General features: G+C 41.5%; 2 protein-coding genes across 10 annotated transcripts in view; one reads left to right on the forward strand and one right to left on the reverse strand.

The window, feature by feature from the left end:
* atxn2 (ataxin 2) overlaps positions 1 to 1872 on the forward strand; it is a 31832-nt gene extending 29960 nt beyond the window's left edge. For all 8 annotated transcript variants that reach the window (XM_039804582.1, XM_039804587.1, XM_039804585.1 and 5 more), the window contains 2 exons: positions 40 to 214; positions 1095 to 1872. In XM_039804582.1, the coding sequence (XP_039660516.1) occupies positions 40 to 214; positions 1095 to 1123 (204 nt within the window). In that variant the 3' untranslated portion in view covers positions 1124 to 1872. The remainder of the gene's footprint in view (positions 1 to 39; positions 215 to 1094) is intronic.
* Positions 1873 to 8623: 6751 nt separating this feature from the next.
* Positions 8624 to 23912, reverse strand: part of sh2b3 (SH2B adaptor protein 3) — a 61522-nt gene continuing 46233 nt past the window's right edge. For both annotated transcript variants that reach the window (XM_039804589.1, XM_039804590.1), the window contains exons 3-8: positions 21711 to 21812; positions 19999 to 20087; positions 16401 to 16492; positions 14074 to 14288; positions 13228 to 13405; positions 8624 to 12046 (exon numbers count right to left, since the gene is read on the reverse strand). In XM_039804589.1, coding sequence (XP_039660523.1) covers positions 11682 to 12046; positions 13228 to 13405; positions 14074 to 14288; positions 16401 to 16492; positions 19999 to 20087; positions 21711 to 21812 — 1041 coding nt within the window. In that variant the 3' untranslated portion in view covers positions 8624 to 11681. The remainder of the gene's footprint in view (positions 12047 to 13227; positions 13406 to 14073; positions 14289 to 16400; positions 16493 to 19998; positions 20088 to 21710; positions 21813 to 23912) is intronic.

Consider the following 23912-nt stretch of genomic DNA (forward strand, 5'->3'; position numbering starts at 1 on the left):
TACTCACTCACTCACTCACTCACTTTCTCTCATACACAGGCCCATATGCAGTCTGGTATGGTGCAGTCTCACCACCCGGCGCAGACCCACCCCACGATGATGCTGATGGCTACCCAGGGTCCTCCAGGGGGTCAGCCACCTATGCCCCAGACTGCCCTCAACCCCATTCCCGTTTCCTCCACCACACATTTTTCCTACCTGGCACATCCACAAGGTATGTTTATTTTAATAATTTATTTCCCTCTACAGTAAGGAGATCACATAAGTGTGTCATTGTACCTAACTAGCTGTTTATACTCGCGTATGTGCACATTTAGGCTTCCAAATTATGAACCCTTTATCAGGCTGGTTGATATATCGAATTTGATAAATTGAAGTGTTTGTTTTTGCACAAAGTAAAAAATATCCACACCGTGAAAGTTATTTTATTGTGCACACATTTAAATATACTCAAAATGTAATATAGATCGACTGCCTACATTAGCTGTTAAGTCATGACAGTCCCTGTAACAAGAAAAGTTGCAGTACATGCTGATCCGCCAAAATTTTGATGGGTCGGTCATGACTCCAGATGGCTGTCTGGATCTTTAACAATCACATCTACCAGAGGAACAGACTGGAAAAAAATATTAATTTCGGCTGACGAGAAGTAAAGCCATGGCACAGGACCATACAGTGGGTGTACTTTCTTTTTTGCAGTCTGTCCATACCCATAGCCCAAAGTTTGTATTTTTAGTGTGACATTTCTTTGTGTTGGAAAAAAAAAAAGAAGAGCGAGAGTGTTATTCTTAAAAGACAGTAGCTTTGCAAGATACTCACTTGATTTGTCTAATTCATTAGGAAAGGATCTCTTAGTAGCTAGTATGATAAGGAGGAATGATTACAGCAAGCAAAACCCGTTTTAACATTCTTATGGGCGTCTGACAATTGCTTTAAGACGCACCATTAATAAATAAGAACCTCTTCCTTATACTGAATTGTCCCCAAATGTTATCTTTTAGCCACATCACCCAGACCTAACCCTGTACTGTGTAATTGTGGTCAATCTCTAAATCCATGTACTCTACATTTCCCCCATTTTGTCTCGTCTGCAGTGCAAGCTCATCATCAGCAGCAGCTGTAGATAGAGGGCGCCAGCGAGCTGTGGGACCCGCTCTGCGGCGCGCTTCTCAACCAGAGCCTTCATAACCAGGCGATGAAGAGAAGGAGAGCCCTCTCTTTCCTCATCCTCACTGGACATGCTTCACATCAGCTTTTTCTCTTCCCCCCCCCCCCCCCAGACTAGGCAATAAGAGAATGTTAACCGGTTGATGCAGTGACATGTTTTAACGAGCTAGAGAGTTTTAATGGGTAAGACTGCTCTTCATTCAGCCCCTGTTCACACACACACACACACACACACAGAAACATACATGAACAAAACACCCACACACACTTTCAGGGGTCCCAAATTGCAACTTGAGTCAGCTTGCCAAGTAAGATGTGATAGCGAGAATGAGAGAAACTAATCCGAGAGAGTGAAGAAGAAGAAAATTCAACTGGAACTTGTATTCTGTCTGCACCTTGTTCTGAAAAAAAAATGTATCTTCCAACAGTATTAATCTTACTGTTTATTGCTGCTGCTATGTGCTGCGTTTGTTTCCAGACTACATGACAGGTTTCTAACCAAACTAAAAAAAAATGAAACATGACAAAAAGCTTCTGTGAAATAAACACGTTTTGGCAGCCAAGAGGACAGGAGAAACGTTATTTATGAAATTATAATGGCTGAGGTGATCAGATCCCACTTCTCACCTGACCCTTATGTAACTTTTAAGTTAAAACTTTTACTTTGTAGATAATATAAATAATTTAAAAAATGAGCAAAAAAAATTTAAAAACAATAAAAAAGTTTTAAAAACTGAATGGTTTACTGTGGTTGCATTGCATTCTGGGTTTTATCATCTGTTCTTCCATTACAATGAACCAGCACCATATAGTTTTTCAATCAATCCTAAGTACGCCGCCCTGCTAAGAAAGTCTCAAGAGCTCTTACTAGAGAACAAATGAGAATACATTACATATACACAGATCACAACAAGACCTACACAATCAGTTATTACACAAGCGCCACACACACGTAAATTAAAGGAATACGCCACGGTTTGTTGAAATAGGGCTTATTACGGCCTACCCTGGCTGTAGATAGGTGGGCCAACGCATTTTTGTCTCAGTGCAAGTAATTAGGTTGTTTTATTTTGTCTTTTGTTGGCTCACTTTTACTCACAACATGCTAACTGGCAACATAGGATTCCATTCACTACGCTAAGCTAACTAGCGGTGGCGCTGCCGGTGTTGCACCGGACTAAAACAATGCATGCACAAAAAATGCGTTGGCCCAACTACCTACAGCTAGGGGAGACCGTGATAAGTCCAATTTCAACAAACGGTGGCGTAGCCCTTTTAAAGCTATAGACCTTTTTCACATCATAGTAGGAAAAGCACAGGTGTATTCAAAACCTTTAATGATGGCTGCATTCCACTTAGGAGAGGTCCTGGTATTGTGCATGCTGACTCACTGAAATAGCTTCCTGGGACACTGATGGAATTGAGCCATCGTTAAGGTTATCAATTTCAGCTGTACTTTTCCTGCTATGACAAGTCAAAATGTCTGCTGTGAAAAAGGTCCATAGTGTGTAGTTTCTGTCGCCCCCATGAGGAATTCAAAGTAATGACAACAACACTGTCGGCACGTCAACATGATACAAGCCTTCCGTGATCGTGCATAGCCCCCTACCCCTGCTCTACACAGTTGCTAGTAGCCAAGGAAGACACGGAGGATTAAAAAACATGATGGACTCTTCAGAAGAGCTAATTATCTTCACTCGACGACACAATCTTCTGAAAATAGCCATACTGAGAAATACAGAGAGAGTTGTGTGGCGCTGATAGTCTTAGACAGGGTTCGTAAGGGTGCTTGAAATCCTTGAAAATGCTTGAATTTTGATGTGTTTTCAAGGTTTGAAAAGTGCTTGAATTTTGGATAAAATGCTTGAAATTGTTAACTATTTCTTTCACAACAAATACCTAACTTACTGAATAGTTCGTTTATTAAATGGAGAAATAAAATGTTGGAGAACATTAAACCTGCTCCCTTGTGCACGACTGTGACATCTCGATTGGTTGGGGTTAGGCATTTTCACCTCGACCTTGCATAAGCATCATGGACACCTGGCCAATAAATGCTATTGAAGGGCGGGTCTTGGCGTGGCCATAGTGGGATTCGTAATATCGCTGCCGGCAGGTTGTCGTTTCAATGAACGATGAGAAATGATTATCGATTAAACGGGGACAAACCCTATGAGTTGCATCTTATAAAGTCTGCAAAAAAGACGTGCAGCTTTTCCCAATGGGAGAGTCTGCGCTCTCGAGTCACGTGAAGTAAGTTTCAAGTAAGCAAACTGTAGCCTACACGTTAGCGTAAGTTAACGCCCATTTGTTTATGCTAGTAACTTCTAGCTAGGAATTCGCAGGCTAAGTGACTGAGAGTACTTGGTGTGATAATGTAATGTTAGTATTGCATGTCCGTTATGGCACATTCATTTGTGGAATATGCAGTGAACATAGCCAAAGTTACATCACAGTAACTGTAACGTTACTACCCGCAAATTAAAGGTTGAGGTAAAAAACAAAAATATTTGCACATATTAAAGATGCAGTAGATAAGTCTTATAAAACTAACTTTCTGTCATATTTGCTGAAACTGACCCTATGTTCCAGTAGAACTACATGAATTATGTAATATAAAAAAACAGCTCCTCTGCCCCCACCTACAGCCTGTAGTGCGATTGGCAAAATTCCACCGCTCCCGGTTGATTTTCTCCAATCAGGGCCACAGGGGTGGTCTATCTGCCTGTCAATCACTCAGGCACGTACACGCATATATAGCATTCTCCCCTCCACCTTCCCCGCGCACGAGCTGCAGAAAGTTTTCCAAAACTCTGGTGAATATTGGAGTGGCTTTTCAGAGGTGGCGTGAGCTCCGGGATTTTAAAGATCTGAAGAACGATGCAGATGTAGCCACATTTCTTCTCGACAGGTAACATAATTACCATGAATGATTTATCTTTCACTTGGTTAGTAGTAGTCAAAAGTCCACAAAGCTACGTTGGTGAGCATGATAACGTGGTATATAATGGTAACGTTTGCAAAGTGGTCGTTCTGATATGATGCTGAAATGGCTAACGCTAGCCTGCTAGTTAGCATCGTTTTACGGTTGGTGAGTCAAGTTAACATTGTGTTAGTGTTTAGTTATTGAAAATGTTGTCTGCCGGCAGTTCTGTCACACTCCCTTGTGTGGGAGGGGCTTAGGAGACCGTTTGGACTTCAGCAGAAAGGGAGGAGGGACTGAGAAGTTGTCGATATTCAAATTTGTTGGCAAAGTCCTGGATCTTCACAATCTTACCTACAGCAGCTTTAAACAAATTATAATAATACACTAGAATATATAATGTACACTAAGTCGGTATAAAAACTATGTATTTTTGTTCTCGCTTAAAATTTGAGGCAGGTTACTTGTATTAGTAGGCCAAACCTCCGGGACCTCTTAACCTGTGGCCCTTGTTGTCATCAGGTCATCTGCTAGCTGCCATTATCCTCGTTTTTCATGGTAGTGCCGATTCTATTCAACTTTACAGAGATATGCATTTCCTTTGTTCTAATCAAGTCTGGCCCAGCAGAGAGTGGCAAAAGGCAGAAGCAACAGTTACCTTTCCTGTGGGGACAATAAGTCTTCTCCAGTATGTTTTACAGTCTGAAAATCACATTGTCTGGGAAGCAATATTTGGACATTAATTCATAGGCAGCCCAAACTTTGTAGGTTGGAAGACCAACATGTTAATATGACTGAACCATTACAAGTTTGTACGGCATGCCCTAGATTTGGAAAAAAGTGTGAAAGGACATTAAGGGTAGCATAAACTTTGAGCAAAATCTAAGAGGGTGCACAAACTGTTTTCCTGGATTTTGACCCAGAATGACCCAGCTTCATGTCATTTGGCTCAGATCCTCCCACTCAGTGCTCCTCTCCATAGCTGTCTTACTATATGTTATGTCAGGAACCATGAAGAGAAGGTGATAATTCAGGGTTAGTGAAGTGATTTTGTTTGGGGTAATTGTTTTTACATTGATTCAGATAGGTTATATAGCAAAGTCTACTTCGACAGTGATACATTTTGAAAAATAAAACTTGTGTTTTGCTTAAATATCTGATCCTTCTGCTATTACGAAACACAATTTTGGCTGTTTATAGTATTATGTCTTTTAATGTGACAAAAACACTAAATAATAATTTTTACTATGTATTGGTATATATTTTACGGTGGTGTAAGGTGCTGGAAAAAGCTTTAAAATGGACCTTGAAAGTGTTTGAAAAGTGCTTGAATTTGACCTTGGAAAAGGTGTACGAACCCTGCTTAAAGCAACACTATGTAACTTTTCCCGCTTCAGTCCCCCTACAGTTTGTCTCATTGGAACTACAGCTGCAGCTAAAAGTTACATAGTGTTGCTTTATTTAGCTTTGTAGCAACTCATTTGGCAATGGCTTGAGTGTAACAGACATTTATTCATGTCAAAAAGTGACGCACTAAAGCTTTAAAACATTCACAAATGCTATAGAACTCAGAGGAATGAGTGTTTCAACTTCAGTTTAATTGACTCGTGTTTGACTGTTTGCTAAAAACTACTCTTACCTTGTCTAAGTGATGGATGTATTATTTAACAGTGCTTTAAGCTAATTTCGAAATTCTAATAATAGAGCCAATACTGTCGGGGCACCATTTTTGCTGGTACCTAGTATCAAAATATAGTATGATAAAGTTTACACTGTTAATACAAAGGAAGAAATAATCCGATGGCACATAACCGCGTGTAAAACCAAAGCGTGGAGTTTTGAGTTTTTATACAGATTAGGCAAACGAGATATGTTAATTCATGTGTATGCCCCAACATCTGGAATTATTATTTTAAAGGTCCCATGGCATGAAAATGTCACTTTATGAGTTTTTTATTAACATTAAAGTGCTCATATTATGCTCATTTTCAGGTTCATAACTGTATTTTAAGGTTGTACCAGAATAGGTTTACATGGTTTAATTTTCAAAAAACAACATATTTTTGTTGTACTGCACAGCTCTCTCTCACTGCTGCAGCTCCTCTTTTCACCAGGGGCCTCATTTATAAAACTGTCGTGCGTAGATTCTATTCCGAAAGATTTCGTGCGCAAAAAAGTCAGAATTTTCGTACGCAAAAACAATATTCTGATTTATAACACCTTGCGGCGCACACCAGTACCGCACTCTTCTCGTTATAAATCACGGTCGTTACCTTATGCGCGATGGGTAGGCCTCACGCGCTCCTCCCAAGGTCGTCCCATATTTGTCCTAATAAGGTCCATGTTAATCAATCAATGAATATTCCAGCCCTGAAAGGAGCCCTTGATCACCAATAACGAAACGGAAAAATGGGGCAAAAAACGATTCAGTGATTGTGAGATGGATGTGCTCCTAACAGAGGTAGAACATCCAAACACAATCCTGTTTGGAAGCCGTAAACCTTGTGTAGTGTTCATATTGTTGTTACACAGCACTACTTAACAGATTTAGCTCAATTATCAATGATATACATAATTTATTGTTCATATATGCCATTTTACCCCTGAGATCACATTTATGATCGTATGATCATTTTCGTTTTTTGTGAGAAAGGAAATTCAATTATTAAAAGGTAAAAAATAGAAACAAGATTTTGGATCATTATTGGTGCGAAACAGGTGAAAGTGCTTGAAATGATGACAATTTGGTAGCTTGTATGGTAACTGTGTGGGAATAGCAGGTGCAGAAAGACAACATTCCCACACAGACACAACATACACTGCGACCACGCCAAGACACACAGACACAGACACAGACAGACAGACAGACAGACACACACACACACACACACACACACACACACACAGATACACATCAAACAAACAACGCATTTCCGGGAGAGGCAGGGAGAGCAGCGGAGGAAAAGTGCATTCCCTCCGCTGACGGTGTGGGAGGAGCCCTCCTGCCTCTGTTGCCGCGGCCCCTCCTCGCGGGCGCGACCGCTCTGGGTCGGTTTAGCAAGAACGGGATTGTTGGGTTCAGGAAAACAAAACTGGGTTAGGTTTGGAAAACGGGCATACCATCGGAGTTCACTAAAACGCAGTCTATAAAACCTTGGGAGCATTACGCACGATCACACGTGTGGTCAAAAGTTTGCGGAAAACTGGGAACATTTTTATGCATGGAAATTCTTTATAAATCCCGACTATTGCGAGGAATGTTGCGAGGACAAATTTCACCCTGTTTCACGCAACTTTGTCTCTCGTAACAGGTTTTATAAATGAGGCCCCTGGTTTCTGTTTTAGCTACAGAGTGAGACCTCTTTTCATCTTCTTCTTCTGTACTATCTTTGATTGCACTCCCACATGCGCAGTAGCTCAGATGTAGAGCATGTCAGCTAGCTAACTCTAGAGACAGTAAAAGAAAGGCTGTTTCTCCAACTTCGGTCAGTTACAAGGCAGGATTAGCTGGGAGACTTCTAAATGAGGGCACACATGTAAGTAGTTCTTTTGTAGATTATGGTGAACTTGTGTGTGTTGTAGCAGTGCTTTGCTATTGAGAACGAGGTAGAATGCTAGCGTTAGCATTAGCGTTAGCAAAAAAGTCCGCTCTCAAGTCGGACAGTTTTCCAGCTGTTTCCAGCAGCCTTCAAGCTGAACAGGAAGTGACAGAAACACTATGGTCCGATTCTGATTTAATAAAATGTTATCAGACCCATAAATCTGCTTGTACACAGTCTCCAGTTGCTCAAAATGCTCTACGTGCGATCTGTTGCTGATTTTAATTACCAACACACTGTAGATGATCCGTAATCTGAACAGATTTAGTCTCTCTGACTTCTAAACATAACTATCAGTCACACAACATGTGTTCTATACAGAATAAGCTTTTAAATCAGACAAATCGCAGTTAAAACCCCTCCAATTCTGCACCAATCAGCTGTTAGATCAGCTGAGAGGCCGCCGTTTCCCAGCATGCCCTGGGTCCGCATGGGTCTTGCAGTCGGTGGAGAGCAACTGCGGCCGCCTTGATCTCACATTTTGATTCTGCTTTTTAGGTAATTCAATCACCAGATGGCCTACAACAGCCTGTTGAAACAGGACCATTTATCTGTAACTTTGCTTGTATGGCAGTTATTTGGAGACCAAGGCGACACAGAGACTTCAGAGAGTGTGCATACAAAAATACCTGATCATGTCATTTTTTTTTTGGTTAGGTTTATTTTACAAAAAGTCAAATATACAGTTGATATATATTTAATATAATTTAGATGCTTATAACTGAAAGGGATGGAAACACAATGACAGATTTTAAAAAGCTGTTGAGGGGAAGTTGGGTTAAACTGGAATGTTTACAGTGCTAAGTTAACAAACAGAATGAACAGTATTGACACATTACATTCATCAACTGGACATTTTAAAATAAACGTACGGGGGAGAGTAATGGTGTTGCTGGAGCGGATGTTGAGGACTAAAGACACCTGACGTACAAAGGGATTTTCCAGAAGTGTTTACTCGATTCTTGCAGCAAATTAGATTGAACCATGGCACAAAATTGAAAGCCATTAAAGAAAACAGTAGGAAAATGTGGTAGCCCTGGTTTTAAATATAGCATTTTTTTCTGGGAACTTTGGCATTTATCAAATATACTTCTTAAGTCTATGAGCAGGTGCAAACATAAAATTCTCACTCACTTAATTCATCCATCTAGAAGCCTCCGTTGCTTCGGTCATACATAAAAAGGTGTGAAGCACTGGGTATCTCTCAGATATTGCACTACACACATTCTGCACCACATCATGCCCTGAGCTTTCGAAAAGGGGAAAAGCAACAGCAGCTTTCTGGCAAAGGCAAAGTCATTCTCCCTAAAAAAAATTTAAAATATCAGCAAAGAGAGGGAACTGAGAGTCAAAATAGTTATGGTTACCGTTGTTTTTTCTTTAGCAGAAAATAAAACAGAGAAGTGATGAGGGATTTGGTTAAACTCGGGCGCAGAAAGGCAGGTAGACCAACCGTACTTTTGCCAAAAACATCCTTGTTTTGTTCCCCTTATAAAACACTTTTGAAGATGTCAGTCTTGAACATGATGATACATTTAAGAGTACTACACAACCATTGTAAACGTTCCTTTGGTAGGCAAAGCTGACTTATTGCTTAACAAGAGAAGTAGTCACAGCTGACTTACTCTGGTTATGTTCGTGAGGAAATCAAGATGCATTCATGGCTTTCTCTTAGAAAAACAAAAAAAAAAAACAGGAAATTACAATGAGAAAGAGGGCAGAGAGACAGAGCGAAATCGGGTCTAAACCATACAATCAGCATAGGTTTACTTTTAAACCTTAATCAACTGCCAAAGTTATTGTAGTGCAAGGTTAGAAGACAGACACGTCCTAGCGCACTATTTCCCAAAGGCATGCCGTTGCTAATGGAAGTGAAGCTTCAGTTACTGAAACAAAATTACAGAAAATGTCATCTTTGGTGTGCATCAAAACTAATGAGTTTATGTAGACAACTGTGGTAGTCACTGTTTATGGGATATTCTGTGTATTCTGTGAGGAGAGACGAGAACGTAACTGAACCAAATCCACTGTGGCGACAGGATAGTCTCAAGACGGGATGTAACACTTTGGATTACAAATCAGCTCTTTAGATGCTTTTGAGAAAACCCAGACCTGGAGGTGGAGAAGATTAAAACACCCCGAACAAACTGGTCGCAAGATTAAAAAATAAAATAAAATTGCTTGCTTAGGTAAAGGCTTCATTTTTGGATGTATTCCTTTATATAACCTCCTAATGAAAATGTAGTATATCAGCTCTTGACAACTTAAATAAAATATACATATTATTTTCATCCACCCTGGTTGTTCTATTGGCTGCTGTTGTGAACGTGTAACAAAAAATACAAAGAAAAATGTTTAATGCTAGGAGTGTAAAAAAAGTAGAGTTGGAGACATGATGCTAACTCCAAGAATCACCGATTTGCCTAGAGAAGTTAGAAAATAAATGTTAATATCTACAGAGGTACTTGTGTGACTTCAGTGTCACTCGGTCTCGCAGGAGTTGCATCATATGACTGTCTACTTTTAGGAGTTCAACGTAAGATTATCAAACATTATAAACCTGGATTAAAGTTTCCAGCGCTTTGTTCCTCATTTCAGCTGTGTCAAATATCTGACTCGGGGTGTATTCCCACATAGCTTGATCGGACCATTTGTTTCAGAACCTGAGCATTTCACCGCATTTTGGTGACACAGAATACTTTTTATGCCACAAAAATCAATCCAATGGAGTGACATTACTATAGTTTAATCAATGTGTCATCAATAATTTGTGTATACACTTGGAAAGTGTATTGTGGCACAAAATACATTTTGGCCACATGGTGTTGCCATCAGGTCAAAGAGAAAGTCAAAATCCTGTACAGAGAAGCTGAACTCGTCTCTCTCTCCTGATGGTTTTTTCATAGCATCAAATGTTCTTAGATTTTTGTGGCAGGACTTATTTCTGTGAGACCATGTGATTTTGTGAAGACAATGCCTTTGGTGCCTGGAATGTAACGTGTGAGTGACACTACAAATATACTTGATGCTGATTTCGGATAAACCTAGCAGTGTGTATGTTAGTTTTGTACCAGACTGAGATCAACACAATCATGCTGATGGACTACACTTTCACTCATCTCACATATACCGAAACAAACACACCCAGATTTGGAGTGGTGGAAGCAGATCATTTTCTAGTAACAGCTTCCCAGCTGAATTTAACCACGTTTTACCCTTTTTTACTTTATTTTTATTTTTCTAAAAAAGAATCTGTGTATAGAAAAAAATACACATTGTTTCCAAAGTGCATTGAAAGCATTGTGCACTTAAATATATAATAATGCGCAAGAGGAGGAATATCTAATAGTGTAGACAATAAGAGTGCTTTGTCATTTGTGTGTTTGTATAAAAAGGTTTACTCCACACAAAGTTCTGTGTGTGAAGAGTAAATGTCTTTTAAATATTTTAAAGGAGCACTCGATTTAACCAATTTTGCAGGCAGAGCCTTCCCATCAAGGGCCAAAACAAGTTCAATCAAGCGAACCTCTTTTGAATTCAAAAGAACAGAAACAGCCCAGGCTCGAGGACAGCTACACATGTGGCTATTCCTCTCTCACACAGAACCTCAACATCAATAAAACGAGAATAATCATCATACTCAACACTGTTATAAAACTCCCAAAAATACATTCACTGTGGACACTCGGGGTGGAGGTTGTGAGGGCCTGACGCTGGTAAACACACGGCCAGCACAGACATAGTGAGTGAGTGTGTGTGTGTATGTTTTGTCATCAGACAAAGACTTGTCCGTTGAAGTTCTTAAGTCTGCTATAATCACCTAAGCATCATGCGCTCTCTGAGAATCTCACACACCGCACGTGAAGCTGGGTGGGTGGGGGGGGGGAGGGGTGGTAACAAAATGTGTCTGTATGGTGTGTGCATGAACATGTCCGCTTCACAGGTGACGGCCGTCTGTCAGAGGTGATGGAGGTCTTTTTAACTCAGCGCTGTCAAAGCAACATGTACTGGTTGTCTATCGCTCGCTTGCGACCTCGCTCAGGCTCCAGCTCATAGTCCGAGTCCCGCTGAGGGATGTGGGGGTTGGGATGGCGAAGCAGGGGTCTCCTCCCCACCGATTCACTCCGACGAAGAGGAGCGGGGACTGACGGAGGAGGGTCAGGGACCGGGTTGGTGCGAGTGAACGGGCGGTTTCCCGGCTGGGAAACGGAGCTGGGGCTGGAAGTGGTGCTGGTGCTGCTGGAGCAGGACGAGCGGGGCTGAGTGACGCTGCGAGCCAGACTGCAGTGAGCCAAGCTGGGCTCCGAGCTCCACCGATGGAGGGAGAAAGGGACGAGGAGAGCGCCCGACAGCTGACCTAATTAAAAAAGAAAAAGAAAAAAAGAGGAAATGAGACTTTTGGCGACTACAAGCAATAACATTGTGGGAACATGGCAACGCCTGTAAAATAAATTTACTCGGAAGTAAGAAAACAAAAGTGAACTGTAAGATTATTTTTTGGGGCATTTTAGGCATTTAATTCCACAGGACAGATGAAGACATGAAAGGGGAGAGAGAGGGGGAATGACATGCAGCAAAGGGCTGCAGGTCGGAATCGAACCTGCGGCCGCTACGTCGAGGAGTAAACCTCTATATATGTGCGCCTGCTCTACCAACTGAGCTATATGAGTTATAATAATTTGCTTATTTCACAAGAAAAAAACAATAATTATTCAATAAAAAAAAAAAAAAAAACTTCATTCAATCCCTCCTCTACAAGTATTTCACAACCTCTCAGATGTATCCTGTGACCCAGCAGAGGAGCCCAACCCTCAGGTTGGGTACCAGTGGTTTTAATATTTACTGATTGTCTGACTGCTTGTGTTGCCATGTTTACAGATCTCGGCAATTATTTCTGTATGTGCAATGTTACCATAGCCAATAAAAATGATGATGAATACTACAAAAATAAGACCCAAGTTGTAATAAACATGTTAATGTAAAAATCAACAATCAGACATAAATCATTTCTCAGTTAAGCTTGATTTATGGTTCTGCGGAGGCTCCACGCAGAGCTCTCGCCGTAGCCTACACACACCGGATAAGTATAAACTTAGCCACTTACGGCTAAGTTTATACTTATCCGGTGTGTGTGTGTGTGTGTGTGTGTGTGGGGAGCAGGTGATAGAGCGAGGGAGAAAGTGAGAGAGCGACTCTAGAGTCATAGTGAGAGAAACAAATGTCTCCCCTGTGCTTTGTAACCAAGGTGGGAAATCTGGAGCAGGAAGAGTTATCCCTCTCCTTGATTTCATGTTGTTTATGAAAAAGGAGAACCAGGAAATGAGTCGGGGGAAATGCAACGATACCAAGCCACGGCCGAGCGACATACGGCACCGCGTACACCGTGTAGTTAAATTTTTCGAGAGGTGCACGTCAGGCTACAGCGTAGGGTCCGGCGTAGGTCCATGTCTCCACGTACCTCCGGCGTAGATTTTACACAGAAGTATAAATCAAGGTTCTTACAAAGAGATATGACAGAGGAGGATGGTAGAGTCTCACCCTGTGATGGAGGGCTGGAGCCCGCCACTACGAAGCTGGAGAGAGTGACGGCACCAGCGGCTCCACACTCTAGCGGGATGGGGAAGAGGCGGAAGTGACCGAGCATGTCCATAACAGAGGGGAAGCGCAGGTGCTGTACCCTGCACTGACCCCACTCGGTTAGCGAGAGGCGCAGGTGCTGCGGAGACAGAGAGACACAGACGTGAGGTGGGGAAAACATCAAGAAAAGACATTTTATTTTACATACAGTTTGAGCAAGAGCTGAATCTGGATGTGAACTAAAATGCCAGTGTGAACAAGCCTTCAGTTACTCCTAATTTCCACCGGCTGCGGAACGGCTCCGTGCTCCGCCGTCCGTCAATACCCACCAGGTCCAGATTTGTTGCGGAACGGCTGCGGCCATGACTGACAGCTGAAGTCACGAGGACCCACGAGATCCCGCAAATTCACGTAGAATAGAACAACAACAGTTTGTTTCCACCCAGAGGAGTAGAGGGGAAACAACTCTGTGCTGTGTTTTCAAGGTGTAGTGCAGGGAAATATGATCTGCCGTGAGCGCGGTGTATTTTATTTTGAAAATTAACCGGATGTTTTATTTTGTTTCTGTGCTCGACTTCCTGTCCCGCACAATCTGAATTGTGCTGAATTGCTGCGGAACTTTCTGGCGTCCGGCAAAAATAGAAGCTCTGCGTATCTGGGACGCAGTCGGAACGCAGCCATTGTGTGTCAGTGGAAATACACACATTGACTTTAATAGAAACCTATTGACTCCGCTGCCGTTCCGGAGCCGTTCCGCAACCGGTGGAAATTGCTGGTGGAAATGTTAGGCATTGTGAAAAGACGTACCTTTGCTTTTCCCTGGTAGTTAAATGTGAGGACGTAGTCTCCTCTTCGTGTCTCACTCTGTCGAACCAGAAACACTCCATGTCCCTCCGGTCCAGAGCTCTGAACCAGATGGGCGGCCTTGACGCGGGAGATGGGCCCGTGGAACCAGGGATAGGAGAACAGGAAGTGATCAGCCTTCTGGACAACCTGCTCGGGCAGAGCGAATGTGATGGGGCCTGGAGGGATGAACAGAGAAACAAAATGGTTTCTTAAGCTATGTTTTTCAAAATTCTCATCCGTGTTATTTTTAGCCACAGCAGGCAGCTGTTTCCAGCAAATAAGCTCTAAAAGCTACTGTACACTTCCTCCTCAGCAGTAAATGGAAAATAGACAAAGTTAGCGACTAGTGGAGCATTTAGCGGCTAAAGATTAGAAAGAGAGAGACAAAATCAGAGCTAAAAGAAGAGTGAGCTGCCATTAGTGCTGTTAGCGAAATATTGCTTTTAATTTCAGTTTATTTATTTTGTGATTTACAATTTTTTTTTTTTTTAACAAAATACCAAACGTACAACTCACAACATGAACACACCCCCCCCCTTCGTCATCACCACCCACCAAGACAAAAACCAAGAAAAGATGACACAGTAACTACTACAATATTCAAAACCATTCAACAGAATAGTAACAGAATAGACAATAAACCATAAACTAAGTTGCAGATATCTAAAAAAAAAAAATCGCTGTACCACTTCCTCAAAGGATTTCAATATGCCACGAGATACAGATCCCCCAGTGTGACAGTACCCTTTTCCAACCAATCCCTCCAAAAAATCCAACAATTGAAGAATTTATGGATCCAGTTCAAACAGCCGGGCCACTTTAGGCCAAACGACATTTAAGTGAGAGATTATCGAATGTGTTATTGCTACACCATACAGTTTAACAGCCAGGCTTTGTAAAGGTGATAATGGAGCAAGGACAGATTGCTCAATACAATCCCAGGGTGGGACTCTCTAAGGAGGAAGTGACCAGTGGGCAAGATGCCTCAGGTTAGTTATCATAGTAGTAATACAACATTGTTGGTAGACCCAAACCAATTGATCGCCAAGTACCCTTTTAGCTCAGACCTAATTCTATATTTTCTGGCTCCTGTAAAATGGAGGCGTTAAGGCGTCACCCGTGTTTGAAGGGGGTAACCCTCCTCGATCTACTCGGCTTTGCGACCCAGGTAGTGAGGTGGGTTTGATCAGGTCTATGAACGCTATTGCCTTTCAGGGGCATTCAAATGTCTTAACTCCAGCCTTTTGCTTCTATTTTAAGTTTGGCAGGATACAGGATTCAGAATCTCACCTCTCTCTCATGAAGCTTTTTCTTACACTCCTTGAACCTGTCGCGCTTTATCTGTATCTAGAAATAGCATTATGTTGTTATTCTGCCAGGATAGCTCGCCCTTGCCTCTCGCCGCCCGCAACACCAGGTCCCGGTCCGATGATCTTAAGAATCTCGCCAGAATGGTCCGGGGTCTGTGTCCTGCCTGGGGCTGCTGGCCGGCGATTCTGTGTGCACGCTCAATCTCAATCTCTCCCTCAATCTCCGGCAACTCCTGAATCAACTCACCCAAAACTTCACTGGATCTCCTCCTCTGTTACTCTCGGGGATGCCCACAAAACGGACATTATTGCGTTGGGATCGATTTTCAAAATCTTCATCCTAAAGTATGTCGACCTCTTAAAACACGGTCCTTATTTATATTATCAAAGGTTTGGACATTGTTTCTGTTGGTTATGATAATATTGATAATATTTGCTTAGTTAATTGCTGAGATCTGATCTGACTACAACAAAGTTCAATGTGGAACTACAGAAGAGAGTTCAGATGTTCAGAGAGGTTGTAAACAAATAGTTTATCTAGATTGTCTAAACCACTTTATTTGGAGTTGAACGCACTACTAATATCTCCTTGCACAGGGAATCCGTGAACACAAATACAGAAAAGTACAACAGTGTTTTCCCTAGGTTTGTGGAAGACGTAGGTGCACATATTTGTTGGGGGTTTAGGGGTCCTCCCTCAAAAAAATCTTCAATAAAATAAATAAGCAATTTCAATATTTGTGTCTAAAATGTTGGAAAAGCTAGACCAGACAATATATAAATAACACTCAAAAAACTTAAAGCCAACATTTGCTAAAGAAGTGCACTGGGGACCAACTACAATCATTAGATCTGAGAAAGGTTATTTAGTTAGTTTTGATGCTGGCATACAACTAATGAACACACAACTACAACTGATTGTTAGATGATGTGTCTTCAACCTCTCCTTTTTGTCATCATGTCTTATATATCACTCACTTTGACTTCCTAACTCTGAGCTTCCTCTGTGATTGGCTGGAGCAGAGCGGTCAGCTGGGGAGGGGAGAGGCTCCAGATCCACACTGCCTGACCTAAAGGACAAGAAAAGTTTCAGATTACACACACTGTATCTACAACACATGTATGTTCTCATTGTGGACCACCTGGGAAGGAAAATGGGTCAATTTCATGATTATTTCATTTGAAGTAATTCTTTCCCATCTGGATTTCACCATCTGTCTTATAAGAAAGCTTCAGCTCTGTTTGTGCTGGAAGATCAGCGTCTTCTTTCTGTTTTGTGGTGAAAAGATATTTGAGTTGCTGTAAAATGCAGTGCAGAGGCTTCATTTAGTAACTGTAATTACATAATATATGTGTTGATGATTTATTGATGTTAACAAGCTACATATCACTTTTCTTTTTTAACAAAAAAAAGGAAGAGAGTGTGTGTGTGTGTGTGTGTGTGTGTGTGTGTGTGTGTGTGTGTGTGTGTGTGTGTGTGTGTGTGTGTGTGTGTGTGTGTTGGTGGGGTGAGTCTAGTGAACATGGAGGAAACAGCAGGCTGAAGGAACACAAAGACACCGAGATCAGACAGGAAGTGGGTCCAGTTCACCAGTTCACATCTGAACTGTTCTTCTATTTCACTGCTCACACACACACACACACACACACACACACACAACACACACACACCAGATTAAAGGAAGGTTAAAGAGGGAAGCCCGAGCAGATCCTGCTAAAATGCTGACTTGATTTCGCAGCGCTCTCAATAACAGGAAGACAAGTCTCCTTTCTCCTAACTCTTGCGTGTGTGTGTGTTCTTGTTCCTCTAGCAAAGTGAGGACATTTTGCAAACTGTGGACATTTTAGCCAGTCAGCAATGCTACACCTCCCACATCTGACCACATCTAAAAGGAAAAGTGTTTATACTTGTTCCAAATGGCCCCCACTAGAAAAGGATCATAGCATCACACTGCCTTCCTCACCTCTCTTTTGCAGGTTTTTGTAGTCTCGACTTGATGGATCAAACAAACTGGGATGATGACACACAATTTCGGACAATAGGCCTTTTTTAACAGCACACATTTGGAGTAGGAAAAGCACAGGTGTTCCTAAAAACGATGGATCTGTTCTATTCAAGTGTCCCAGTGAGCCGTGACAGTGAGCCAGCATGCACAATATCAGGACCCTGAAACACCTGTGCTATTCCTGCTGTGACATGTTACAAGGCCTTCAGTGAGAGGGGCCTATCTTTTCTCAAAGGGCATTCATGTTGTTGCACTCTGGTGTACACACGAAAAGTGATGGAAGTAGTTGTGTTAAGAATGAACAAGAGGCTTGAGAGGGAAGTTCAAAACCTGCCTTCTTTTATAACTCTACCCTGTATAAAGTCATGATTGTCGGAAAGTATCGACAGATTGGCTCTATTCAAATGAATGAGAGGGTTAAAGTCAGTCTGAGCGTGAAACTTAAATGATCTGACAAGCACTCCGTTTGAAGCAGCCTGAGGCACGTGAGCTCAGAATTAGGATTAGGTTAAGAATCGGCATGTAGTTGTGATGTTAACAATTCACATATGGAGACAAAGGATGCATTATGTTAATTATGGTCCTTCCCATGAATTTAGTAAAAAAAAAAAAAAAGAAGAGTGATGTGGCCGGGTTGGCTCAGTTGGTAGAGCAGGCGCACATATACATGGAGGTTTATGCCTTGATGCAGAAGGTCCAGGGTTCAAGTCTGACCTGTGACGATTTCCTGCATGTTTTCCCCCTCTCTCTCCACTTTCTCACCTAGCTGTCCTGTCCATTAAAGGCGGAAAAGCCCAAAAAATAAATAAAAGTGACAAGGGTTTTGAAACTCAGATTTCTTCTCCTCATTCATAATTACATCAGCAAAAAAGAAGAAATCGACACATGTGCGAGCACTAGGCTATTTATAGATATATAGATATTTGAGCTCATATATGCAAATTGCAGATACAGTATATCGGTGTCGATGTACGTGTCGGAAATACGTAACAAGAAATTGCGCTATAGAAATGCCCAACTATGTTTGAGGTTATTTAGAAACAGTGTCTCCATTGCGTAGTTTGTCCACCAGAAGGCACTGACTACTTGATTTTTAAGGGTAAAATATCCCATTCAGTATGCATCTTGGTTAGAAAAATAAAAAAAAGTTAAATTCAGTATTGGTCAGACTTTAGTGCGCGCGCGCGCGCGCACATACACACACACACACACACACACACACACACACACACACACACACACACACACACACACACACACACACACACACACACACACACACACACACACACACACACACACACACACAGTCTTACTAAAAATATTATTACATGCACTTTGATAAATGCCTGCACGTTTTGAAATGTTTTAATAAAACGGAGAAAAAAAAAAATAACACTTTGTGAGGTATCTAAATAAACACTGAATTCAGAGTGATCTCTGGCCTCACTTCCACACTAGATGAGTGTGTGTGTGTGTGTGTGTGTGTGTGTGTGTGTGTGTGTGTGTGTGTGTGTGTGTGTGTGTGTGTGTGTGTGTGTGTGTGTGTGTGTAAGAGCATTACATTACAGACATCTGCAGAAATGAGAAAGGTCCTGAGATTCTCCTGAGTCTCAGACCTCCCCCACACTTCCTTACACACACACACACACACACACACACACACACACAACACACACACACACACACACAACACAAACATAAGGTCAAACTTATAAAAGCTTTTTTGGGTCTAATCCTAATGTCTGCTGATAAAGATACTGTTTGTCACACTGAAATGAAAGACAAAAACTGCAGTATTCCTCTATACTGTATAACAGTATTAAGTATCAGTATGAATATTACTTAATATAGAGAATTGCCCCAAATACTAAACTTGGCAGAGCATGTGCTGCAGCTCCTTATAATGGACCACCAAGCCTAGTGTATACTAGTCATATTTTACTAATATATTATATACTATTACTATACTTTTTTTCTGTTTCACAGCTCTCTAATGTTTTTCTGTGAATATATTTAGCCTTTTTTCAAAGGTGGAATGCAAAAATGTGACAGGAAATGTAGGGAGAGAGAGAGACAGGGAATGACTGTAACCCTCCCACACAACTGTCCAACTTTAGTAAGTTTAGCTTTAAAAGGTACATAAAGGGAGCACCTTGGTGGCTGTGTGGTTACAGCGCATGCCTTATACCCACCATAGTTCCAGGTTTGATTACAGCCTTGGGACTATTGTTGCATGTCATAACCCTCTCTATCATCCCCATTTCTAGAAAATGCCAAAAAAAATACTACTTTTATTGCCTAACGTTCAAGCCGTAAAAGAATACTCTCCACACCAGATGTGTTACCTCTCAAAGGCTTAGTGTAAATATTAAGTTGACTGATGAGTTTGATGAATTCTTATTTCCAGGACTATTCCAAATATAACATGGCTCAAACTTGCTCCGGTCTGTAGAGACCTAAAGCAAATGAAGGCATGGACTAACTTACACATACACACACAACCTATCGCATTATTGATGTTTTAGGTAGTATAAATGTATCCGTCTTTGTGTTAAAGTGTTTCTCACCTGTTGCTGATACATTCTTTTAGCTCTGTGGTCCACGAGCTGACCTGCTGGTCGTTGTCCGTCTCAAATATCAGACTACCTCGATTAACCTGCAGAGACAAAGATGTTATTAAATATACCATCCACTTTATATAGATGCCAAGCTGCACTACATTGTGTAGTGCAAGAAGGGGCCTAGACATAATAAAAGTGCAATTTTTCTAATGCTAGACAAAAACAAACCGCATATTTAAGGCTTAATGTTGCCACTAAGGTGGTGTACCTTAATCTAAGTTTTGTAGCTTATTCTAATGATCAAAAACCAGGTTCAAGTAATACACCACCTTAAAGTTACGATTTCGAAGATCTCGGTTTCGTTCTCTCTTCTCACCTACTGTATGGCGATAAGCGAATTATTCTCAAACTTGTTTTTGAAGTTTCGTCTGTAGTCATCGCTTTTTTCTATGTTTGTTCGGCCATAGAAACCATTTACTCGCAACACAAGTAGCGACCAGAAGAAACAGTATGCCACTTCACACACAAGTGAGTTGACGAGCGAGTCTATTGCGTTCCCTCGGTGGACCAACCACTTTTGGGTGCCGCTTGTGATTTTTCCGGGGAATGTTGCCACAGACACCCAGTTTGTAAAACTGCAAATGCAAGGGCTTTCATCAGTGGAACATAGGCTCAACCATTGTGTTGCCTCATTCGGCGATAGATAGTGACTTAACGGACATTTATTTAATTACAAATCTTCAAGATTATTACTTTAAAAGGTCCCATGGCATGAACATTTCACTTCATGAGTTTTTTTTTTACATTAATATGAGTTCCCCCAGCCTGCCTATGGTCCCCAAGTGGCTAGAAATGGCGACAGGTGTAAACCGAGCCCTGGGTATCCTGCTCTGCCTTTGAGAAAATGAAAGCTCAGATGGTCTGATCTGGAATCTTCTCCTTATGAGGTCATAAGGAGGAAGGTTACCTCCCCTTTCTCTGCTTTGCCTGCCCAGAGAATTTGGCCCACCCATGAGAGAGAGACATCATGGCTTGCAAACGAGAAAAGTGGCAGTTGGTCAAGGCCACACCCCCACCCTCCACCTTGCCCCGTCTCTCTCCTCCTCAATAGCTACAGACACAGAAATGGCACGTTCTGAGGAAAGCTCATTGTGGGACTGGCTCTAGTGGCTGTAATTCTGCACCAAGAATTTCGGGAAAGAGACTTCAGATACAGTATTAGGGGACCACTAAGGTCTATATAAAAGCACCCAAAGAGCACCATGTCATGGGACCTTTAAAAAAAAGGCTACCAAAACTGATAGAAAAAGTCAGCACACTTTCTACAACTGTTGTGTAAAACTGCTATCAAATACTCACTGCTGTGGCTGTTTGTTATTTTACACTGGGTTGCAATGGTATGCACAGCAAAAGAAAAGGCAGTATAGTAAAACAATGGTCGATGGAGCATGTGGCTGGACAGTAGAGGAGTGATTGGTGATGTAAGAAGTTTCTGTGGAAGGTTTTCCCTCATGTAAACGTATGTAATGACAGCCATCTTTTAAACCTACAGGTGGTGAGAGTTTGATCCTCAAGTGACAAGGTTTGGGGAAAGTTTACGCTAACAAGGGGTAAATGAAGGCTGTTTGGTGAGTTTTGTTATGAAATGATATGACACTGTGATTGTCCTGTCCTACGATCAGAATTGCATATCCATTTAGGTGAAAACTTGTACATACCTTTAAAACAAATGTGTTTAAGTTGTCAGGCATCTCCAGCCGGTTGCAACGACGGACTTCTTGGATATCTGAGCAGGGAGTCGTCAGTTTGGGACTGGAGGCCTGAAAAACAAGAAAGACATGATGACACAGTTGTTACTCTCATGAAATGTAATACAAAAAGGCACAAAGACAAAAGAAGAAAGTATAAACTGAAAGAAGAAAGGAGTGTGACTAAGTGCATGTTAATCTTATCTTTAACCAGCTTCTGATGTCTAAGGTGGCTAACCATGTGATATTGCCAAATTCTCTGAATGACTCAACAGCACACTGAGGAAAAAACAGCTTGGTGGGGTGTAAGAAATAAAAGCTAAACTATTTGGTGATTCAAGTGAGTCAACCTTCAAACCTGCAGATAATTTGTGGTAAACTGCCTCATTTGGGCTTTAAAAATATGTTACTTCTGGCATACAAGCATCCGCTTTACAACCCAAGCTGGCTCAAAGCTTTGCAGCAGTCAAACTCACACAGTCTTTGTTACTCAATTGCACATTAGTGCAGTAAGGTTTGTACATTTGTAGCTCAATACTGCTGCCTACCTTTTTTTCACTTTCATTCAAATATCTAGCATATCAGCAATGTGGCTTGTACTTGCAACAAAAAAAGCTTTACGGGAACTGAGATGGGTAGAATAGACTTGACTTCTGACTAGGTTGCCACTGCAATATGTTTTATTTTAAGGTTGATCAGTTAAGCTACAGATACCACACTGCACCACAGGATGTTCATATGTACAGTATTTGCAGTCTCTATATCTGTATGCACGTGTGAGTGTGAAGCCTCAGTGCAACTGAAGCCTCCCTTAGTGAAAGAAAATGCAGCGAACTGTATGAAGAAGAAGAGCATTATTAGGAGACTATATGGGTGCTCTCATGGCAGAGCTCCAAGGTGGACCCCACCGGGACAAACTGTGATTGAAGAATAAAATATGAGGGGCTTCCTGGTGGCTGTTTGACCTGAGGCACACAGCCAGAACTCCTGATGCTGGGACTTTGAGTCAGGCTTGTGACCTTTTCTGCACAAGCATTAGTGGCCTTGACTTTTATGCACTAATAAAAAGGACATATTGAGCTAGGCCAACATCTTCTATCCCGATATAGATAATTTCATATCTCATATCTATATACTGGCAGTGGTGGCCTAGTGATTAAAGAAGCGAGCTTGTGACAGGGAGGTCGCCGGTTCAATCGGGGTCTTCAATCCCCAGACCGACAGGAAAAAATCTGGGTGGGGAAAGTGAAAGAGCAGCGCTTGTCCCTCCCTTAAGGCCCTTAACCCCAACCGCTCCAGTGGAGCTGCTCAGTGGCCAGCAAATCAGACTGTGGTTGTACTGGCCAGCTTCCAGGTATGAATGTGTAACTGTGTGAATGTGCCAGGTCGTCATTGCAAATGAGTTGTTCTCAATCGACTTACCTGGATAAATAAAGGTTAAAAAAATAACACTAAAATAAATACTGTATATCACAATACAGCATGTTTTCTGGTAATTAAATAAATAATAGTCTATATGAAATAACCACCTGGTATTTTTTTATACACTCCTGTGTGAATTAAATACTTAACAAATAAAAAGTATTTTTTCATTTTATTAAGAACTTCAGTGCAAAAGGAACGTAACGTGCAAGGATCAGAAAGCAGGTGTCGTCAAAATGACGTAAATATTGCCGTAATGCAGTTTGGCCGCTGAATTTTTGGAACTGCGATGGAAACAATATAGAAAAATATATGCAATAGACTATTTTATCACTTTTAAATCGCTTTGACCATATATATCTTCATATCGCCCAGTCTTATATGGAGATACTTTCTACAGGTGTGAGACCTCTATTTAGGGTCCTGTTCCATGCAGGTGAAACCCAGATGGACAGGAGAGGATGGTGTGTGCGCACATCCATGGGTGCACAACAACAGACACAAACTAATCATACATCACTATTAAAGGAGTGATAGAATGCAAAACCGATTTTACCCTGTCATAGTTGAATAACGACAGTTCGGTGGGTAAATAGGACATACATAGAAGCTCAAAGTCCCACTGACACCCCTTTACTATGAAAATCTCATATTTTGAAACTGCCGCTGAAAACCATTGACATATATATTAATGGACCAATAGACCCCGTTGCTCTGGACGGAGACCAGTGAAGGCTATTAGAAGCACTT

Source organism: Perca fluviatilis, chromosome 6, assembly GCF_010015445.1.
Source record: "Perca fluviatilis chromosome 6, GENO_Pfluv_1.0, whole genome shotgun sequence".
In the NCBI taxonomy this organism is placed as follows: Eukaryota; Metazoa; Chordata; class Actinopteri; order Perciformes; family Percidae; genus Perca; species Perca fluviatilis.